This window comes from Rutilus rutilus (assembly GCF_951802725.1).
Source record: "Rutilus rutilus genome assembly, chromosome: 17".
NCBI lineage: Eukaryota > Metazoa > Chordata > Actinopteri > Cypriniformes > Leuciscidae > Rutilus > Rutilus rutilus.
In genome coordinates this window covers 13,612,164-13,631,963 of record NC_140230.1, presented here as the reverse complement: position 1 = coordinate 13,631,963, position 19,800 = coordinate 13,612,164, and the positions used below count along the sequence as shown (strand labels likewise).

General features: G+C 37.7%; 1 protein-coding gene across 6 annotated transcripts; it reads left to right on the top strand.

The window, feature by feature from the left end:
• On the top strand, window positions 1–19,396 carry LOC311275977 (uncharacterized protein). Of its 6 annotated transcripts, none has more exons than XM_084385359.1 (7): window positions 1–268; window positions 15,107–15,190; window positions 15,481–15,572; window positions 16,505–16,750; window positions 17,763–18,125; window positions 18,454–18,628; window positions 18,930–19,396. In XM_084385359.1, the coding sequence occupies exons 1-7, from the start codon at window positions 39–41 to the stop codon at window positions 19,186–19,188; spliced, it is 1,449 nt and encodes a 482-aa protein (XP_084241485.1). In that variant the 5' UTR covers window positions 1–38; the 3' UTR covers window positions 19,189–19,396. The 6 variants fall into 6 exon arrangements, with proteins under 6 accessions (XP_084241485.1, XP_084241489.1, XP_084241486.1 ...); XM_084385363.1 differs by having other exon boundaries at window positions 6–268; window positions 15,486–15,572; XM_084385360.1 differs by lacking the exon at window positions 1–268 and adding an exon at window positions 2,988–3,214.
• Window positions 19,397–19,800: the final 404 nt, after the last annotated feature.

Sequence of the window (19,800 nt, the reverse complement as noted above, 5' to 3'; positions counted from 1 at the left end):
CAGTCTATGGTAGCTAGCAAAGTAGCATCAGCTCAGCAATGGAGAAAAAACAAACCGACAGCAGCAAGCGGCCCCTGCTTGCCCCTACAGCCAAGGTTGGAAGAAAGAGAAAGTCTGTAGAGGAAAGAGCAGAGATAAAAAAAAAATGTGAAGAACGCCGGACTCAAAGTAGAATCAATATAAGGTCCACCATTGACCGCTGGAGGAAGCTTCAGGGAGATTTGGGACTGAAAACCGACGCTGACACGGCTGACTTTTTGTTGAGCAGGTAAGCATTTATTTATGGTGTGAGGAATCCGACATCGCACATGGTAAATCTCTGTTCCGATGTTTACTACCGGTGATCACAGCTTGACTGAGTGACGTTGTTCAGGTCGTTTCCCGGTGGGAGGGATCAGGTAGCACAGAGGGGAGGGGTGTGTGTGTGGAGGGGCGGGATGAGTTTTTTTAAAACTTCCCAACCGTCTCAGGCTTTCTCGACCGATTTTCAACATCGTAGACTACAGCTTTATGGGTCTAAGGTTGTCTATTAATTTAGTATTTTTCCCAGGTTTGGGAATGAGAGTGATAATCCCTTACATAATAGTTGGAAGAATGCGGGATTCAGATATTTCTTTAAACATGAAAAATAAGGTTTAATATACTTCCAAAAATGCCTATATAAATTATTTGTTAAACCGCTGAACCGGGTGATTTAATGATACACATTTCATGGCTTTTTCCACTTCTTCAACCATACTAATATCTGCATCACATACATTTGAAAACTCTCATCTACTTTGGGGATTCGAACTTTAATGAGATCAATGAAAGCATCGCCATATGTGAGTGAATAAGAGGAGGAATATAGTTTACTGTAGAAATTGTAAATTTCCTTAGAAATCTTATCAGGATCTTTTTTTTTTATTTATTTTTTATTGAACAATTATTCATGTACAAACAATATGGCAATATTAGTAAATCTTTACATTAGAACATACAGAACAGGTGCATGAAAAAACACAAATACAACAGGAAATCATCATAGTAGTAAAAAAAAAATTAAAGGGGCTGGGGTTTTTCTTGTAAATCATATTCTTATATAATGGAAAAAAGATTAATTGCATTTTTCTTTTTTTGAGGGCTTTTGTATAAGAAACAAATTCACCATGAAATGCACAGAACATTGGCTTCACCTTCAGATACTTAGATTTGTGTACATACAATTTTCCAAGCATGAGGATATTGTTAACCAGGAAGTTATCTTTGTTATTGTTCATTATTAAGTCCATAGATAATGTCCTTTGCAGTGAATTCTTCGAGGTGAGGTATCTTTGGGTAAAGCCAGTCATAAACATCAGACTGTAAGGCCTCCACATACATAAAGTGGAAGAAACAGATGCTCCATGGTTTCAATATCATCACAAAATAAACATTTATTTGAGTCAAATCTAAGTTGTAAATATTCGATGGATATATCCCATTTAATTTTTTTAAATTAATGTATTTAACTTTGGGAGGTAAAGGGAATTTTAAATATTTGGTTATATGTAGCCTATTTGAATGGTATCTTTTGAGAAATTATGTGAAATTGAGTTTCTATAAGCTAATAGGATAAGAAATGTTGAATCTATTTCTAAAAGTTGGCTTCCTTTAAAATCACGGCCTTCAACTGAAAGTGTGGGGATTTGTGGGATCATGGAGACAGAATAAGAGAGCATTTCTTTAATTGGACAGACAATAGAATTAGGGATGGCTTTAGTAATAGATTCAAATTTGGCCCGATTGCAAATGAGATTATATTTAAAACAAAAAAAAATTTTCTATCTATTCACCGCGGGTCCCCCTACACGTTAAGTCGCCATTTTTCTACAGTATAGCCCTATAAACTTCTGTACAGCGCGCGTTTTGTCACGCTATTGTTTTTCTTCTTCTTCATTGGTGTTTTTAGAGGCAACTTGCACGAAGAAGTAGTAGTAACGAAATTTGAACAAATGGAGGACCACACTTATTATTTTGCACACGAGCGTCAATCTTTGTCGGCAAAGAACAGAAAACATGATGCAGCCAGACGAAGTCGGGACAGGCGACGGCAGAAATCCCGCATTAACATCGGTGTGGCTTTTTCCAGATGGAAGATGCTGATGCAGGAAAAATCTTTTAAAAGCGACAGCGAAGCTGTTTTCTGCTGGACAGTCAGTTAGTCCAACTTTACCAATGTAACGTTAAGTGAAAACTGTTCTTAGGTTTCTTTAGCTACAAAATGGGCATAATCACCGCGAGAAGTAACGTTTTTCCCTTTTCAATGTTGAAAAATGTCATTGGATTGTAGTTTCATATAACGTGTACCTATCAAGTGACCAATACTGCTTACTTTCAGAATTTGCACAAATAAAGTGTAACTTAGAGGAAAAACGTCTGCTAACGCTATCTCGCTGACAAACTAAACTCCTTTAACATCGTAGCTAACTTAGCTGCTTTGCTACTCTTACCTTGTAAGTTACTAACAAGCATGCAAAAAAGTAAAAAAAAAAAAAAAAAAAGCTAAAGGCAGCGATTAAAACACTGACACAATGATGAACAAGTAACTATAATATTCTCAATAACATATCATTTTACATAATAATAAAGTAAATATAATTTCTTATTTTATCTTTGTAAAGAAACATCGTTGCTTGACTGGCTACTCTCTGTTGTCTAGGACGTCTTCTTCTTCTTTAGGGTTTAAAGGTGAACTAAGTAACTTTTTTACCTTAACCGAACAGGTTTGGAGTCATTGTAATGGTTATATGACTGATTTCGGGTTGAATGGTGGTCGTCTCGCACCCCCCTGGTGCATGTGAGCCGTAAAACCACCCTTGCAACTTTGGTGCAGCGGGCCGCCGGCCTCAGTGTTAGGAAGTATCGTGTGATATCAGGTCTCGCGAGGTAACGAATTGCTTTACTGCACTGCACGCGTACACGCCCCCATCCATCCAGAATCCGGCTAGCAATAAGAAAAAGGTAACGCTAGATATTGAGTTCTTCAAGTTTTCGTAATGGCTGAGCATGTAAAAAAGAAGCAGAAAGTTAGAAAATCTTTGTCAGAGGACCAAAGAAAGAGGAAACGGGAGACTGACCGAGCGAGAAGTCAGACTAGAGTTAATCTTGGACCGGCTTTTTCTGAATGGAGAGAACTGAAAGAAACCGAAGCCTGCAAAACCGATGCTGACCTGGCCTTCTTGCTGTTGCACTTGTAAGTATCTTTAGAATAAACTGTGTTTAATGTTTGTATTTCTTGTAATTGTGACCTCAGGATGTTTGCTATTGTCTGTTTAGGTTTTTATTATGGTCTGTTACGGGCTTACTAGAACGCTACTGTAACTTAGATGTTAGCATTTCAAATAATGAACCACTGTTATTATGAAATTTCAAACCAAACGTTATGAACGAATAAATTATAGCCTTACCATAGCACACGTATTCTTGCAAAATAAATAAACAAACTAGGCTACGTGTTTGACTTTGTTTGGTCAATCGTTATGATGGACAACTCGGATCACCGTCAAAATTATAAAAGAATGTAACGTAACATTTATTTTGATAATGCATAATCTAAGTAGCTATAGCTATAGGCTAAACTAAAAATAAATAAATAAATAGCGGAAATATTTCTTATAGTATTGTTTTTTTGCCATAATTTTACTGATTACGTTTGGCAACACTATAAAAATCTACACTATCCCCACTATACAAATATACACTATCTCAACATTTATATGATATTCTTCTGAGAATCATACATACCTCAGTTGACATGGCTCCGTTTGTTCGCCGGCTTCTCTGAAAACAAATGCACATGGCCTGAGCGAGATGGGAGGGGTGAGAGTTGACAACGAGTTTACGACAGTTTTCTCAAATATATATAGGCTACTCCGAAACTGTAGAGGGAGCTCGAGAGATAAACCTGCGAGAAAACAGCACAGAAATTTCCAGTTTTTTATTTTTATTTTTTTATTGCTCAAAAGTAAACATCAGTATACAAAGCATACAACTTAATATTACCCTTGCCAGGGGGATAGACATCACATACATTCAAACAAATTGTAAGTTATACTAATATTTCTATTTTTCATAGCCTTTTTGTTCAATGAACCACTAATTAATTTATATACGATAACATATCACACAAAAAATGTTTAAAGGCCGGTTTTTGTTTTATATTTTTGCATTTGTGGATATAGAATTTAGCTTGCACAATTAATAAATTTATCATAAAGAACATATCATCTTTACTTTGTTTTCTAAAAAAAACAAAACACAATATTTTCCCACTTCAAAGTAAAGTCCTTGTAAAGTTCTTTCACAATAAAGCTGCAGAAGTCCTTCCAGAAGGTTTTGGAGTGTGTGCAGATCCAAAAAAGGTGCTGGGTGGTCTCAGGGTGATTTCCGCAAAAAGAACAGTTCACATCAATGTCCCTTTTGAATTTCGTCATATAGTGGTTAGCAGGGTAGTACTTATGAATAATTTTGAAAGAAATTTCTTTAACCTTGTTTGTAACAAAAAACTTATTGGGAATTGTCCATACTTTTTTCCAATTAATATCATTTAAAAAAGAATTCCAGTATGAAACAACATGTGGAACAGATATCACTTCTTTCTGAAACAAAGACCGTACATATTTATTGTTATTTCTAGAAGAGGTCAGACAAATTTGACCTATATCTGAATCAATTGGATTGTAGAAAGGAACAGAAGAGAAATTAAAATCAACACTTCTAAATAGTATTTTGACACCAGCATCATATACTATTGCATATTCTTTCGGTGTGGCTGGAAACTTATAGGTGTTTAAGAATTCTGTATAAGACATAAGTTGTCCATCACTATTGAACAGTTGAAACACTAAAATAATCTGTTTCTCAATCCAGTTAGAAAAAAATAACAACTTATTCTTATACAAAATATCTCGGTTGTTCCATATAATATATTTATGGGGAGAAAAGTTGTGCTTATATATGAGGGACCATGCTAACAAAACTTGTTTGTGAAATAGAGAGAGCTTTTCCGGTATTTTGTCTACATTGTAATTGCAACCTAATATGAAACTCAAACCACCAAATCTAGAAAATATATAGTTAGGAATAAAATTCCAAATGGAAACAGGATTTTTAAGAAAATGTTTGGCCCAGTTGATTTTAAAAGTATTGTTTAGAGTAGTAAAGTCTAACACATTTAGCCCACCATGTTCATAGTTATTCATTATGACATTTTTCCTGATGTAATGTGTTCTATTCTTCCAAAGAAAGTTAAATAGCATACAATCGATATCCTTACAAGTTTTGTTGTCTACATGAACAGAAAGAGCTGCATATGTTAGTCGAGACAAGCCTTCTGCTTTTGACTCTCCCTCTTACTGTTAGGTCTCTCTGCAACCACTGATTTAATTTGGTTTGTGTTTTTTTAATAAGCGGTGGAAAGTTTAACAGAATTCTTCTCTTTTCATCAAATGATTAAGCCTAAATAATTCGCTTCCTTTCGGCTGGAAATCTTACAAATATTCTGATCCTTACAATCTTTGACAGGTAATAATTGACATTTGCTTAAATTTAAAGTCAAGCCAGAAGCTGTGGAAAATTCTTCAATAATTCTTAAGGCAATAGGTACCTGACTGGCATTCTTGTCTCATTCTTTACCAGCTATGCTAATACCTTTCATGATGCTATTAGAAATATGAGAGGTAAGAGGTAAGATCCCGCGTTTAAGATTAAATCTTGACGTTGTGCCATTTTTCATTCTAACGGAGCTATTAGCATTTGAATACAGGGCCAAGACAGCATTACAGAACATATCACCAAAGCCAAATTTTTTAAGAGAGAGAAATATGAATTCATGCTCAATAGAATCAAAGGCTTTGTAGAAGTCTTAAGAGGAGGATAAATGAGTCATCCTGTATCAGATCTGAGTAATCCAAAATGTCAAAAACAAGTCTGAGATTATTAGAGATATGCCTATTCTTCATAAAACCAGATTGAGTTTCGTCTATAATATCATTTAATACGTCTTTTATTCTTCTGGCCAACACTAAAGCCATGATTTTATAGTCAATGTTTAAAAGACATCTTGGTCTCCAATTGTCAATAAAAAGCGGATCCTTATTAGGGATTAGAGTGATGAGGCCTTGCGTGAGACTCGATGGAAGAGTACTCCTTTCAATACTTTCGACAAATACTTGTAACATGAAAGGTGCTAGTAGATCAGAAAATGACTTATAGAATTCTGATACCAGCCCATCGTTGCCAGGTGATTTATTATTTTTAAGAAGAGCAATAGCTTTAATAACCTCTTCTTCCGTAAGTGGACTGTCACAATAATCCCTATCAGTGTGTTCTATCATTTTTACATTATTTATAGAGTTGATCAATTTAGTCGCTGTATCTGCATTGTACTTAGACTCATATAGCTTTGAATAAAAGGCACAACAGAATTGGGAGATGCTTTGGGCATCATCAGTGACAGTGCCGTTTATATTCAACTGATGAATATTTGTCTTGGATCTGTGCTTTTCTAAGCGGAAGAAATATGCGGAGTTTTGTTCACCTTCCTCTATCCATCTTTTTCTCGACCTAACAATAGCTCCTTCAGCTTTTCCACGATATAATTCATCGAGTTGACATTGAAGTTCTCTTAGATGTAAAAGATCCTCCTCTGATACTCCATCTGGTGGTAGTTGATATATTGAAGAGATTTGAACAATTAGTTTTTCTTCTGCTGCTGCTTTAAGTTTAGCCATTTTAGCTCCATATTGCCTTAAAAATTTATTTGCCTGCTTCAAATTTAAAAAGTTCCCAATTAGCAGAATACAGGTTATTTTTCCTACCCTTATCCCAATATAGCTTTATTAACCGCTTAATTTCTAATTTTACTGTGCTATGTCCTAGGAGCGAGCTGTTCAATTTCCATTATGAGGATCTATTGTTATTATGAGCAGAGAGTTGGAACTTTATATAGATTGCCTGATGATCAGTAAGTGGTGTTGTAAGGATATTGACTGTTACACTGTCTTTCGGTATATTATTAGAAATTAAGTCAAATCTATTCGGGATTTCCTTGAACCTGAACTGTTACTCCAAGTATAGGATATATTATTAGGAAACTTTTCTCGCCAAATGTCAACTACATTAAATTTTTCCATAAAAGTTTTCATTTTTAAATTATCTCTGGAATTTGGCACGTGGGGCCACCTATCAATTGAATTATTCAAAGTAATATTAAAATCACCTCCAATTAAAATAAATGAGCTAGGGTATTTGGAGAGCCAAAAAGTTAACCTTACATCTATAGAATCAATTAGTTTATCATTTTCAGGCTTGGTATTGTAACCATAAATATTAATAACAATAAAGATAGAGTGGTTATGATCAATTAGAAGACAAATATAGTGGCCTAAAGAATCACAGTCTGAATGTAGAATAGTGCCATTAAAAGAACCTTTCAAAGTTGTGACCCCAGCTGACCTCTCTGAACCATGCGAATACCATGCATCATTACCCCATTGGGACTTCCAGAAGTTTACATCAGCAGCTACTGAATGGCTTTCTTGAAAGAAAGAGAAATCACATTTAAAGTTTTTTGCATACAAAAATAAGGCTTTACGTTTTCAAATTGCGGCGTGGCTAGCATCACCTGTTGGCATTGTCAACTTTGCTCTTGGGTTTTTCAGCGGTCTTTTATTGTCGCGGGTCGACATCTCAAAGGTTAAATCCTCCTCACAAAGTTCCTTTAGTTAAGCACTATAAATGATTATAAGGTCTGAACAGAAAGGTTGTTTTAACCGTATTCAAAGTTTTCGGTTGCACAGCTCGACATTAAGCGTCTACCTACTCGGCCATCTTGGTCCTCCCCCGGTAAGAGTCATTTTTACATTTCAGAAATTTCCAGTCTTACTGAGCTCTGCTTTAACGGTAGCTTGCATCCAGAAGCGTTGCACTACTGCCATCTTCCGGATTTATTTTGTATTGTCCATTAATTTTTTTGTTTTTTCATCATTCCTATCCTTGTTGAAAATGCTTCTTCTGCTTTGTTCGTTCTCACCACTTTCTAGTTTTTACTTAAGGGCACACTATGCAAGATGTGTACCTTAATATAACAGCTTCGAAGTCATTTCAATGGTAAATGAACTCGTAGTGGGGTGAATCATCCCGATAGCAAAACCAGCAATGCAGGTTTGAGAGGTTGTTTTTTTTTTTGTTTTTTTTTTGCAGGTTTGAGAGGTAGCGCCCCGCCAAATCATTTTGCCTCCACGTCCACTAAAAGGATCTTTACAAAAAAAAAAAAAAAAAGCAGACTTTCGTGTGCGCATGAGAAACCATTAAACTTAGCATAGACAATGCACACTGAGCCACCTATTGCACCATCAGCCCATTTCACGGTGTGTTTTCTTGGCCGTGACATATAATGCACTGCCCTAATGAAAGCCAAATTTAAAACATTTTCTTTCTTTCTTTTATAGACCCTTGAACTTGGCAAATAGGACAATGTACACAGCCATATTGTGCCATCAGCCCATTTCGTGTCATGGTTTCTTCTCCGCCACAGAAGATACATTAAATTGGACATTAGGCCTTGATATTAGAGGTACTACCACATTTTGAGCAAATGGGCCTAGATTTCTATTAATTCATGTGCATATTTGCTCTTTTTCTTCAAAGGACATATATAAAACTAGAAATTGTAATGCGTAATTGTAAATTGTAAGCATGCAAAAAATTTCTGTGCGCATGTGAATAGTTTCTCGAGGGCCTGAAAAAGTCTTTATATATACACTACTGTGCAAAAGTATTTTCACCCCCCAAAAATACTTATTTATATATTTTGTTGTAGTGTGTCAGCTTACATTTCCAAACATTAATTTTGCCATTAATTGTATTAATAATCCAGTGAGATTTTTGTATGCACAAGGAGTGACCGGTATGATCTGATCTCACCAGCATTGATTCTGTCTGTGATTACATGAAGAAACAGAAAAAAACTGAGACAGACTAAATCCAGAAGAACTGCAGCAATGTCTCCAAGATGCTTGAAGAAACCTTCCTGCAACAAACACTTTCATTTTCTCATAATATACCTTGTACATCACCCATTGTACATTAAATCCCTCCTTTCCACTGCCTGCTCTGCTCTGATTGGCCAGATGGCCCAGTCTGTTGTGATTGGTCGACCACTTTCGGAAGCTAAACACTCATTACCATAACTGAACTTCAGCTCCGGAGGCTCCCTCAGCGATTACACACTGTAAAGACAGTAACTATGACGTCGATTTTACCATATCAATCCGAGCGCGAGTCCCATGATGAAACACTGGAAGAAATAGTTATTCAACCCGAACCTCCATCGCAAGGACGACTCGAGCAGGACTCAGTGTTTCTCAGTGATACACTACTCAGTTTGAGGTACATTATGAGATGTTGCAGCTGTAATTCCTCACCATCAGCATTAAAAAGTGTGTGTCCATCAACAAACCCATTATATTTCTAATTTATTGTGGTGCACATGTGGGCACTGTATCATTAGCTGTAATAATAGTGCATACGTAAGCCGAATGACTGATGTAACGTTAACGTGAGTTAGCCGGTTAGTCGGATATATACACAATATAAAACACAAAACTACATATTTGGAACACCCGGTAGAAAATATATACATTAATAAATAATCATACTTGCTTATAAAGTGGATACTGTCCTGTCTTTAATGGATAAGCGTTTTGTAAACCTCACTGAGATTTTAGAAGCATTCGTCAAAAGCTTATACTGCTGTTGTATCGCTGTGGTAACTTTAACCAGACTCTTCACATCCTCATCCTTTTGAAAGGGTTTACAAAGAGAATTTGCTTTTGCAGAGCAGAAAGCAGCATCTTCTCGACATACACAACACGAACCAGCTACAGTGTTTGAGGGGGGGGGTCAAGTTGTTTGCGGGCAGACAACATAAAACATAGGTAGGCATTAGGCAAACGTGTTACCCAGTGACGCGTAGCCGTCACGGAAGTAAGATTTGAATTCCCGACGACTCGTTTATGCGGTTCAGAGTCGATTCTTTCTTTTGAGAAAAAACAACTTTATTTATTGAGTGCCCTTTCGTCTTCATAACTTTGCAGAAATCTGCATTACACATTGCATGAAAGGGAATATTCGAAAAAGCATAATAGGGGCACTTTAAATGTGGTCTAAAAATCTACAGAGAGGTTTGGAAATTTGAGTCTGGAAAAGTATGGAATTTGAAATGGAAAATGTGTAGGAACCCTGAGGGGGGAGGGGATCAGGCCGTGAGTGCAGAGACGGCTCTGCGTGAGTGGTTTTTACGACAGTAACGTTAAATACAAGTACTCCACAGCGACTCTAGGGGTCGCTGTTTGACAAAAATGGAAACTGCATAGTATGCCTTTAATTCCTGTGCCTGTTATTCCAACTTTTCCTGATTCTTCCATCATCTTTTTCCTCAGTTCTTTATATTGTCTGCAACTCATACGCACATTTTTGTCATAAACACACAGATTCTGTAACCTGACAAGCCATGCCGCTCTCACGCCGCACAATGTTCTCACACAGTGTTCTTTTGTTTGGATGGATGACTACCTCCATGTCCTTTTAGATTTATCCAATAGTTTACAAGCAATTGTTTACGTCGAATGTTCAGTGGCATTTCTCCCGCTTCAACTTGTAGAGCACACACTGGCGATGTTTTTACTGCTCCTAGACATAATCTGTCTCAGACGATGTCATGTTTGTTCTGTTTTGGCCACCGTAGCTTCTTTCGAAAGGGAGGGGTGAGTGGTACAAGTACACCTGGCAGCAGCCTGCAGATCGGGGCGGAGCTGCATGTGTCGCTCCGCCCCATACCTACTCTGATTGGCTCATTCGTCTTTAATAGGCATTCAATACAGTTCTATCTAACTGATCTAATCTCATTTAAATTAATTTGTGCCAATGAGACCACGGATTTCACTTATTGGTCCATGGTCAACGGATTCACATATTGATTAATAATTTAAAATATACAAGTGATCATAATTCGTAATTGACGTGAATAGTTGAGAAAATATTTTGGGTGTTCCGTTTTTTTTTTTTTTTATAGGGAAGTATAGTGTTAAATAAATAATGCCTCCTCGATAATAATTTCCCTTTTATGCATCAGGTAGGGTTGCGAATCACCAATTTTTCTTAAACCAGCTGTTCCGACCTTCCGATACTGTATGACCTTCGAAGCTTCAAACGTCATCAATCACCTGGTATTGTCATTTCGATACAAGCATTGGTGCAGTGTGTGATACAATAGTGCTTTGAAAACTGCGTCGGAGGCCTGGTGTTAACCTTTTTTCTTTTTTTTTTACATCAGGACCATAAAATGCTCAACCAGTCATTGCATGCGGTCCGTAGGTCTACCTATGTGTGTTCCATTCGACCGTAAGTGGACTGCGAAGTGGACTTCACAGGGTATTTCGCCATCTTAAGTGAGATTCCAATCCGAAGGGAACGAACATGTTCAGTTCGAAGGGCACTGCAAACGGCGTAGTGAATAAAGGAACATCGATACATCACTTCACAGCAAGTGGAGAGAGAAAATCACCCAACTGTCCTTCCATTACCCTTCAAATTGCGCAAATTGAAATTGTGAATTGAAAATACGCTCAATGGAAACACTAGCCTGGCAAGCCAGACCTACATCAAGATGTTCGGTCTGGCAACTCACCATTGGCACGGCTCAATCCGAGGGGCGGGATAAACGGTTGTCTCTCAAAATCCCTCTGCACGCAATAGGATAGCGCTACAACCAATCAGAGCAAAGAAGGCTAGTTGGTATATTAAACTTTTGCCGTATCCAGTCGGCAAAACTCCGAACACATCTTCCTTTTTTTTAAATGACTTAAGTGCTGTTCTTTGCACTTTTCTCAAAGAAAAGCTTAACTCCAAGTCCTCCAGAGTCGCGGCCAAAGCCGATTCGAAAGGCCGCTGTTCGCCAGCAGCAGCAGCCATTCTTTTTTTTCCAAGTAGCGGGGAACCGTCGCAACTCTGCAGCCATTATGTTAAGCCCGCCCCGCCTACTCTATACACGATGTGATTGGCCTGACCTGAGTTTGGTTTTTCCAGTTCGAAAGTCAACGGAGAGTTGCTAGACCACACTGGCTGCAAAATAAATTTTGCTGCTGCTAGGGTGCGTCTAGATTTCTAAACTATGGAAACACGTAAATTTCGCAAAAACTCCCATTCATCGCAAAAAAGTTTTTACGCTCGCATGAGGTGGTTTTTCAGGCAATTCGAAAAAAAAATATTTCGCAAAACTGTCTAAAGAAATTTACAGGTCACCTGACGTAGATGATGCGGTGTGTTTGGACAGAATACAAGACAGAGTTCTTTATTAAATTCATAAAAGACAAAAGAATAACAGGAATACTGGATTCTAAACCTCAAAGAAATGGACTGCATTTATATAGCGCTTTAACAGACCTATGGTCACCAAAGCGCTTTACATATAGCCTCACATTCACCCATTCACTCGCTCATTCATACACCGACGGCGGTGTCAGCCATGCAAGCCGCCATCCAGCTCGTCGGGAGCAGCTGGGGTTAGGTCTCTTGCTCATGGACACCTCGACACTTGGTCAGGTGGAACCGGGGATTGAACCACTAACCTTCCGGTTTGTAGACAACCTACATGAACCACTGAGCCACTGGTGCCCCAAATGCCACAATCAAGACCTCGAAGCAGATATGAGGGAGAAACACCCAAAAACACCTCATATGTGCCGCTTTCAAGTATAATTGTCTTTCCTTGCCATTAATGATTGGATAACACACATACGTCTCCTTTGATTAATAATAATGGCCAGTGCAGTGGCTGGGATACATAGCCTATGTCCGTTGCGCAAACGTTTTTTGACGATATTTAGAAAAAAATCGCAAAAGTTTTGCGCAAATCTGTACTGGAAACGCGCCTATTGTTCACCGCATCACCAGTCTGAACTAACCATAATTAAATGTCTGTTACAGTAGAGCTTATGTTTAGGCATAAAGTAGTCTAATAAACTAATATAATGTTTTGATTTTTATTTATTAGATAGGCCACGTGTTTTGTGTATATATAGGCCTATTAATGTGATTTTTAAATTTTAAAGTAAATTACAATATTTATTTAAAGGTATAGTGGAGGATTTTCTTTTTCCGGGTGGATCATCAAGACTATTGGTCCTCCTAGTTGTCAATCATTCTGGTGATATGTTTACGTAAGGCCGTCGTACGTGCTCATCCCTAGGTAGTTTTCGCTTTCTGCGCATGCGCACTTTCAGGTGTATAGAGCTGGTAAGTCCCGCCCATCCGTAAAACCCCAAGTGGACCTCTAGGTTGAAAAATTGCCAATGTGAGAAAATAATTATTTTCTGGTCCCGTTTGAATTGTGCCATGAATGTGAACACATGTTGTCTGTGAATTTTTTTTATATAATTTTTCATGTTACGAGTTTGACAGTATATTGTATGATTATTTGGCTAGCAGTTGTGGAAAAGACATAACGAGAAAGACTACATGTCGCCTATGTGACATCACCCCATAACACATTTTCCCTCCACTTGTCAAATCACGGTGCTAATGCTGCGATAATCTATGGAGACAGATCGAGATGCCTGTGTGTTTTGTACCCAAATGTCATCATTCAAACAAAATGGGCTGTTCTTTCTTCAGATTCCCGTCTGAAAGCAGCGAAGAGTTGTAGTCCACAAAGTGCTCTCACACAAAGTCTAACCGTATCAAACTTCTACCCGCTAAATTGTAGCATTCTTCACACGAAAAATTATATTAAAAATTCACAGATAACATATGGTCACATTCATGGCAAAATTCAAACGGGACCAGAAAATAATTATTTTCTCACATTCACTTGCATTGACAATTTTTCAACCTAGAGGTCCAGCGGGGTTTTACGGAAGGGGCGGGACTTACAGCTCTATATGTGTGGTGAGCTACGGTTTCAGCCATTCATTGAAGCTCGCCGTTCTCACCGGGTTTTTTCAAAATGTCTGAGGGTCGCAAGAGAAAAAGTGTCTACGAATTGTATGACAGGAAGAGAAAGGCCTCTGAAGAAAGAAACAAGACCAGAGTGTTTTTGGGAGAATATTTCACACGCTGGCGTGCGCTAAAAGCACAGGTTGGGCTTCCCACTGATGCCTCAGTCGCGAAGTTTCTACTCGACAGGTAAAGTTTGGCATGCTATGTGGAGAAATCCATTTAAAATCACCGCTAGTAAAAGTTAATGTAAGCTATGATTAGCGATGCTAGCCCTGGCACAAGTCACAGACACGGTAAACATCTCAATTTGTCTAAAGTAGCCTTATGACCAAATGGTAAAAGGTATCACGCTGAAATGTTCTAAAACCTTGTGTGTTTATTTTTGATAATTCCAATGTGTTCACCATAGTATTTATTACACAAATGCAACAAGCTACTTAAGTTATATCATAATCTGCGCGACCCGGTTGTTGCCTTTTTTTTGACGTTGCTGGCCATTCCAAATGAGCGATTATTGTCAGCGAAGTCCACTTCAACTGATGTAACTTACTGTGAGTGTGAGTAGGGAGCAGTGAACACTGCGTTAGGGACCCTGTCGAATTGTGTTTACATGCCTCTGCGCACCCTGCTCGCGCGGACAACACACGTCATCGGCGCGTTTCAAGGGGCTATGCAGACCATACTGTAATGGTCACTGAACGACAATGGCATATAAACAGCAGCCACCTTTTGTAGTTCCTCCTCAACCAACAACACTTGGCACAGGAAACAAAGGTAGGAAAAGAAAAACCGTATTAGAAGTTGCTATGACAAAAAAACGTCTGGAACATGCAAGAGCTCAAACTAGAGTTAACATCGGTGTTGCTTTTCCACGCTGGAGACAACTGCGCGACTCAAAGGGTCTGAAAACCGACGCTATGGTTGCTGTTTTTCTTTTGGAGTGGTAATATATGGTTTGACTTGATATGGTTTGGTGGAGTTTGCTACTGTTTTGAGCTATTTAGCGTTTATTACCTTAACGAATTAGCTCAACGCTAACAGCAGCCACAGTGTAAAATTAACTCTTTTTTTTTTTATGTTTTAAAAGTTACGAGAAAACTGCAACATCCACAGCTTCGGTGAATGGATTCACAAGACCACCTGCAGCCGTTTCGGTTATTTTGTCCGACCGGTGAGTGAAATGTTGTTGTTATAAAAAATATATATATATTTTCTTTTTTCTTGTATGAAAATGGCCTTCCTTGATTATTTGAACCGTGTTTAAATTAATGTCCTTATAGGTATTGTGTAAGGCGTCTTTGGCAAGGGAGATATGCGATTTTTGTTTTCAGTGCATAATTTTACGATTTGACGCATTGTGTTTTTCTGCTCAGGCTGTGCGCGTTTGTTTTTCAAAAATGTATTGTGGATATAGGTAACTATTAGCAGTTTCTTCAGAGAGCATGTGATATTTTGTTCTAGCGAAGGACAGGAGATGAAGTCTGACGGTTTTGGTCCTTGGAGCTCAGTTTCACTTAAACTTCAGCAAGTGCAAGAAGATGGTGATGGAAATGGCAAGTACATATTTTTCTGTGTGGCTGAATATACATTTCCATAACAAGCACCTGCTATTGAGCAAAATGCTGAACCAAAAGACACTGGCCACGTGCACACTTTAGTTAAATTCACCTTTTACTGATTAATCCTGTTCTTTACACACACAGAATTCAGTAATTAACTCTCGAAAAATGAATGTGGTGACAACCGCATTTACAAAAATTCAGGCAGTGTGTATGCAACCAAACTGAACAACTAGTTAAATACTAGGTTATTAACAAACACGTATCAGAGACTTGTCTCTCTGCTGAATGTTAAGTGCAAGAAAACCACAGGGAAATAGGTACGAGCCTTGACTCATGTGTTACCAGATCTTGCTAGGAAAAATAGCAAACAAGAACAAGCCCATAATAAACCAAAATAAATCCAAATGCTTCATATTGAAAACAAGATAAAAATATCGTAACCCACCCTTGCCCCCTTTAATACTCCATAAACGAGATTGTTTTATGATCCAAACAAGTGGCACAAAATAACAAGTGAACATGGCATCACTTCAAGAGTGTGCTCTGCAAATCAACCTTCCAAGCATAAACTAAACACGATTCTGTTAACGGTGGTTTGGTTAAAATTGTAGCATGTGGTGTGAGTCTTTTTGCTGTAATATTACTTTGGTCTAAAATAACATACCAACTACAAGCCACCAGAACACTGCTGTAGTTACCGCGGTGTCAGTCATCATTATTTCTGGATTGAGTCGTGTTCTGTACACACACAGAATAATAATTTAGGGGACTCACTCCCATATTTAAATGAGGTTGACACTCCTGAAACTTTACAGTGCATATGGGCCACTTAATAGCTGGGATGATAGGTTTTATACAGTATATGAATGATTTATCAATGAACTTTAATGAGAATCTTAACACGTCTCTCTTTCCACTCCCAGATTCGTCCTCTTTCAGTGTGGACATCATACAAGTGAAGCAGGAAGTCCCTGTGCAGGTGAAGCAGGAAGTCCCGGTGCAGGAGAAGCAGGAAGTCCCAGTACAGGTGAAGCAGGAAGACCCAGACGAGTCAGAATTTTGGTGCATGCAGCAAGATCCAGAGATGTCTGGGGGTATAGATGCTAGTCACCCAGTTCAACTTACTTTCAACAAATTAAAAGAAGAAACTGATCGTTACTGTGGAAATGGCAAGTAATCTGTAATATTTTTATATGAATTTAATGTTGTTATGCTGATATGAAACACTTATTGGATAATTTTATCACATTTCACACATGTAGTTTGGTTCTCTTGGTTCGGTTTGTCTGGACCTAAAAAAAAAAAAAAAAAACATTTAGTCCTGGTCCGCTTAGCATTCACATTGGCATTTTAACACCGAACCTAAAGGCATAGGAATATGTTCACAACCTGATTGGTCAGCTTTTATGATGTTTATTTCACGATGGAACATATCAAACATCCAAAACGATGCTGTGTGCTGGGCTATATGCGCTCGTTGTAGCCTGCATATTATGGTATTTTGACCAATTGAAAACTTGTGAATCAGATATTCGTGTTTGGACGTAGGTCGGATGTCCAGAAATCAGATATGTATCTTGATTTAAAACCACATTTTAAAGTGGTTCAGATCGGATGCGAATAAATAGGATCTCGTAGATATTTTTGTGTTTACACGTGTTTAACAAATTCCGATCTGTGTCAGATGTGGGTAAAAAATTAGATTTTTTTTTTTTTATGCCATTGTAAACGCAGCCTTAAATTTGTTTTTGGACCTTTGGTTTTTTCAAAGCGTCATACTGCAAATGTTTTGAAGAACGAGGGAGTCTATTTTTGCTGAAGGCGAGAAGAAATGAGATATACATTCTCTCTGCTTGCAGTGTGTCAGTCACACTTGTCCAGAAAGTGAGTAAGAATACAGACTAATCAGTTTTATCTAATCATACAGTATAAATAGCGGTTCACTTTTAGCGTGATTGTTCATATCAGCAGACTCAAGTACAGTCCGCATCCGAGTTCGAATAGCAGTGTTCACATCATCCAAATGAAGTTGAACCAAACTCTGACATCAATCGAACCATGGTGCACACCAAAAGTGCTAGTGTAAAAAGCATCCTTAGGCATCACAACATTATAATGTACATATTAAAAATGTATTTGCGTGTATATATTAAAAATGTCTTGGTACCAATTGTTCTACAGTGGAATTGTTACCTTCAGAGCATCCTGTGCAAACTCTCAAAAGTGAAGATTTGAAGACTGAAGAGGCCATTGAGGAACAGAGCATGGACAGGAAGGATCACATAAAAGTCTGTTCTAATAGCATCTCAAACCAGACCACCCACATGCAGACAAATCAAGTGTCTTCCACCACCACCACTCAACTTGTCAGCACAGTTTCTGAACTGGCCATGAAGGGTCAATGTGAAAACTGTCTAATTCTTGCCAAAGTCAGAGAAGAACTCCAAATACAGATTGCAGTTCTTCAAAACCGAATTCGAGCCATTATGTGTACAAAGGTCTCCCAGCACTCAGTCTGCTCTCCACATTCTGATCTCGATTATGGTAAGAACAACTTTACCTATGCAAGCATTTTAATTATGATCACATGATTACTGTTACTTGGGGACTACAGTCTTAATCTTAGAAAGTGAGTATGACTCATTTTTATTAGATTCAATTATTTTATAAATGAATCATTTTAATTTAATATTGGTCATTTTATCTTCTTTGGGCATACATCATTTTTATTTGTTTTCTTAATCGGCTCGTTAATATTAGCCAGAATTTTTGAATCGCAGCTTCCATCATTTAAATTGTAAGTATTAAAGCATTTTACATTGCTGTTATAGGGACTGTTAATGGACATTTTGTGTTTTTACCTTTTGTGCAGAGAAACTTCTCAAAGGCTTCCACAAGAATTGCTTGGGTAAAAATCCACTATGCAAGGCGGGCGAAAACACAACACAGAGGGTCAATCATGTGAGAGATTTCATTCTCCACATGACAAGAGGATATCCTCCAATCAAAACATTACTCTTTTTGGACAACATGGAGCGTATTAATGAGTGAGTACTGAAATCATTTATAATTTGTTTAAAGATTTAGCATTTCATAGATTTATGATTGTGACTGAATGTTCATGTAAAAATCTAAACTCAATGTCCAAGAACAGGAACTGCTAGACCACCTTGTTTATATTTAAAATGAACACAAAATTTGCATTAACCTCTCACTTGCCATCTTTAATTATCATCTTATCTCAATAGTATCATCTCTAATGTTCATATTTATAAGAACAGTACAAAAAAAAAAAAAAAAAATGAAATGGCCATTTAAAATGTTGAACTTGTTGACTCTTATTTTAAGGTGGGTGGTGACCCTTCAGAACCGTAACATGAATGTCAGACACTACTTACTGGATGTATTGGCCTTCCTGAAGTTTTTAAACCGAACAAGTCGTCCGATCGCTCACCTCACACGGCATTCAAGGAATCGCATTTCGAGACAACTGAGACGAAAGCTAAAAAACATTAACACACTCATAAAATCCCACAAACGGGCTCTCAAGGACTCTGGAAACAATCCTTCTACACCGAAGCGGCGTGTTAACAGGAGCACTTCTTGAGTGCAGGGCATGTGATGCTGACAATACATGTCCAGTGTAACACATAAAGATGTTGATAAAATGCTTTAATTTTATATACAAACTACTGTACATTTGATTTACAAGTTCTTGCATTCAATTGCTGGTTAGTCTAGATTTTTTATTTTTTGGAAGAGATCACAATTTAACATATACAGTAAATCAATTAAACTTTGCACATGTGTTCTCAGCCTTGCACATTGTCTTTTTTTTTAAATTGATGTACAGTACTGTGCAAAAGCCTTAGGCACGTAAGTATTTTCACACAAAAAAAGGTTTTAAGCCAGTTATTTATATCTATATAAATGTAAATACTGTAGTGTGGCAGTAGGAAATATCAGTTTAGATTTCCAAACATTCTTTTGCCATTAATTGTAATAATCCAGTGAGATTTTTGTATCCACGTGCACAGGGAGTCTGACAGCAGCCGATCTGCTCCACACGGAGATCTGATCTCATCATCATTGATTCTGTCTGTGATCACATGAAATCTCAAAAATCTCACTGGAATATTACAATTAATAGCAAAAGGAATGTTTGGAAATGTAAACTGATATTTCCTACACAGACAAAAGATATAGCACAAGATATAAA